The sequence below is a fragment of the Chrysochloris asiatica genome, unplaced genomic scaffold (genome assembly GCF_000296735.1).
Source record: "Chrysochloris asiatica unplaced genomic scaffold, ChrAsi1.0 scaffold00248, whole genome shotgun sequence".
Lineage (NCBI taxonomy): Eukaryota > Metazoa > Chordata > Mammalia > Afrosoricida > Chrysochloridae > Chrysochloris > Chrysochloris asiatica.
Genome location: NW_006408766.1, coordinates 3,674,330 through 3,676,338, shown reverse-complemented (window position 1 = coordinate 3,676,338; position 2,009 = coordinate 3,674,330). Strand labels below are relative to the sequence as shown.

Sequence of the window (2,009 nt, the reverse complement as noted above, 5' to 3'; positions counted from 1 at the left end):
GATTCGTAACCACTATGCTACCAGAGCTCCTTAATGTAGTGATATAGGTATAGGTATCATTAATTATGTTTTACAACCATATTTGTACATATGCCTCATATATGTACATATCCATTGCAAAATTTCACCACAAGGAGTTAATATTTTCTAAACAACATCTTCCCGATTTCTACCTCTCTTCTCCCTTGATATTAAGAGCTGTTGAGTCAATTCTGATTCACAATTACCATGTACATGGTTTACAAGGAGTAGCTGCAGCATTGGTACTACCAACTTTGAGGTTCACTGTTTACTACTTATCCTACAGCATCACTCCAGGAATCCTCTTATCACTTGTAGTCTCTAATAAAGTTTACTCTCCAAAAAACTTTGTTCACTAGACATTTGCCTGTTCTACTATTTCATGCTAGTGAAAATATAAAATATTTGCCTTTTTAAAATGTTTTATTGTGAATTATGTGGTTGCTTTCATGGGAGAACATTAGCTTTACATTCATACTATCCTATATATTTTTTCATTGCCATGGTTACAATCCCCTCCATATATCATCAACCAACCAAACGGTATACCCTGGATGCCTGTCCCCGGTCATAAGCACACAGACCCTCTCCCACTCTGGGTCTAGAGTCCCCAGCGACTCCATCTCTCCACGTCATCGTCTTTGTCTCCATCTCTGGCATCACTGTTTCTCTAGGTAGGGTCCCACACACCACTCTTCTCCCTTGATGGTCCCAGGAACCTCTGCTCCTGGCCTGCAAAGTCAGTCACTCCCCTCCTTTTGCTACAAATGTCTATCTTTATATTTCCAGCCCTCACAATCAGGCCTGATAAAAATTATTCAATATTGTACCACAAGAGACCTATCCCCATCTCCTTTCATCAGCCCCATCCTCACAGATTGGCTACTACTCAGTGGAAATTCTACCTTCCTCGGCACCCCCTGGATTATTCTTCCTCTTAAAAGCTTGCAAGCCAGTCACTTCTTGCCTTTGTAGCCCCCCACCATTTTGAGTAGGCAATATCCAAGTTGTCCATACCTGTCTCCTTTTTTTTTTCCCAGTTTCCAAAGGCTTTACTGATAAATGTGCTTTCAGAAAGTATCTTCAGTATCACATTGATTCCAAACCTCTGGCATAAAGAGCTGTGTCAAAGGCTCAGGGGTTGCTGTTTTGTCCACAAGACTTGTAGTCAACCAATTCCTCTGGCTTAAACCAGAGACTAATTTCTTTCTTAGCACTTTTTACTGAATCACTGCCATGAATGATGTTCCTGCCAACCTGAATACAGAAATCTCCAGGAATAGTGCCTGGCTTAGAATCCGCTGGGTTAGTCTCCCCAAGCATCACTCCACCTGTCTTCACCACATTCAGCCCCTCTCAGACCATGGCCACAACTGGTCCTGAATTCATGTACTTCACCAGGCCAGGGAAGAATGGGCGGTCCTTCAGGTCAATATAATGTTGCTTCAGGTGCTCCTCAGAGGTCTTCATGAATTTCGTGGCCACAAGACGGAATCCCTTCTGCTCAAATCGCTTGATGATGTCGCCCATAAGGCCGTGCTGCACGCCATCCAGCTTGATGGCAATGAAGGTGCGCTCCGTGTTGGCCATGGTCCCAGGAGCAGGCAGGGGAGTGGCGGACGTGTGTGCTGCTCGCAGAGCAGAGATGTATCTATCTACTTTTTGTATGGAGGGGGTGGGAATGATCCTCCCTGTAAAGAATTGTTCCCTCTTTTGAGCTACCGCATCCATAGGTGTAGGTCAAGTTCATCAAATTGTATCAGATTACTCTTTTTTTCCTCTTTTTTTCTTCTTCTAGTTGAGCTCTGATCATCCAGTCATTGAATCCAGGTCAAGTGGGTATTATCTGTAAATGTGGGTGTCCTTATGCATATGCCCTCTCTTTTTATCAGCGAGAAACTTCACTCTCTTTTCTAGTCCTCTTTGGTTATGTCATTGACTCTGAGCCCACAAGTTCCCAGGTCTTGCCACACTGTTGGATAACCAGG

General features: G+C 43.6%; 1 protein-coding gene across 1 annotated transcript; it reads right to left on the bottom strand.

The window, feature by feature from the left end:
* Positions 1 to 1,175: 1,175 nt before the first annotated feature.
* On the bottom strand, positions 1,176 to 1,661 carry LOC102821634 (nucleoside diphosphate kinase B-like). Its single transcript, XM_006873666.1, has 2 exons — positions 1,384 to 1,661; positions 1,176 to 1,270 (listed from the first exon to the last, which is right to left on the bottom strand). Exons 1-2 carry the CDS (start codon positions 1,609 to 1,611, stop codon positions 1,250 to 1,252), a joined length of 249 nt encoding a protein of 82 aa, XP_006873728.1. The 5' UTR covers positions 1,612 to 1,661; the 3' UTR covers positions 1,176 to 1,249.
* Positions 1,662 to 2,009: the final 348 nt, after the last annotated feature.

What these genes read in the sequence shown, in the direction of transcription:
- LOC102821634 (XM_006873666.1), bottom strand. Translation starts at nt 1,611, where the DNA reads ATGGCCAACACGGAGCGCACCTTCATTGCCATCAAGCTGGATGGCGTG. An exon ending in CAGGACCAGTTGTGGCCATG is followed by an intron (nt 1,271 to 1,383) that starts GTCTGAGAGGGG and finishes TCAGGTTGGCAG; the next exon opens with GAACATCATTCATGGCAGTG.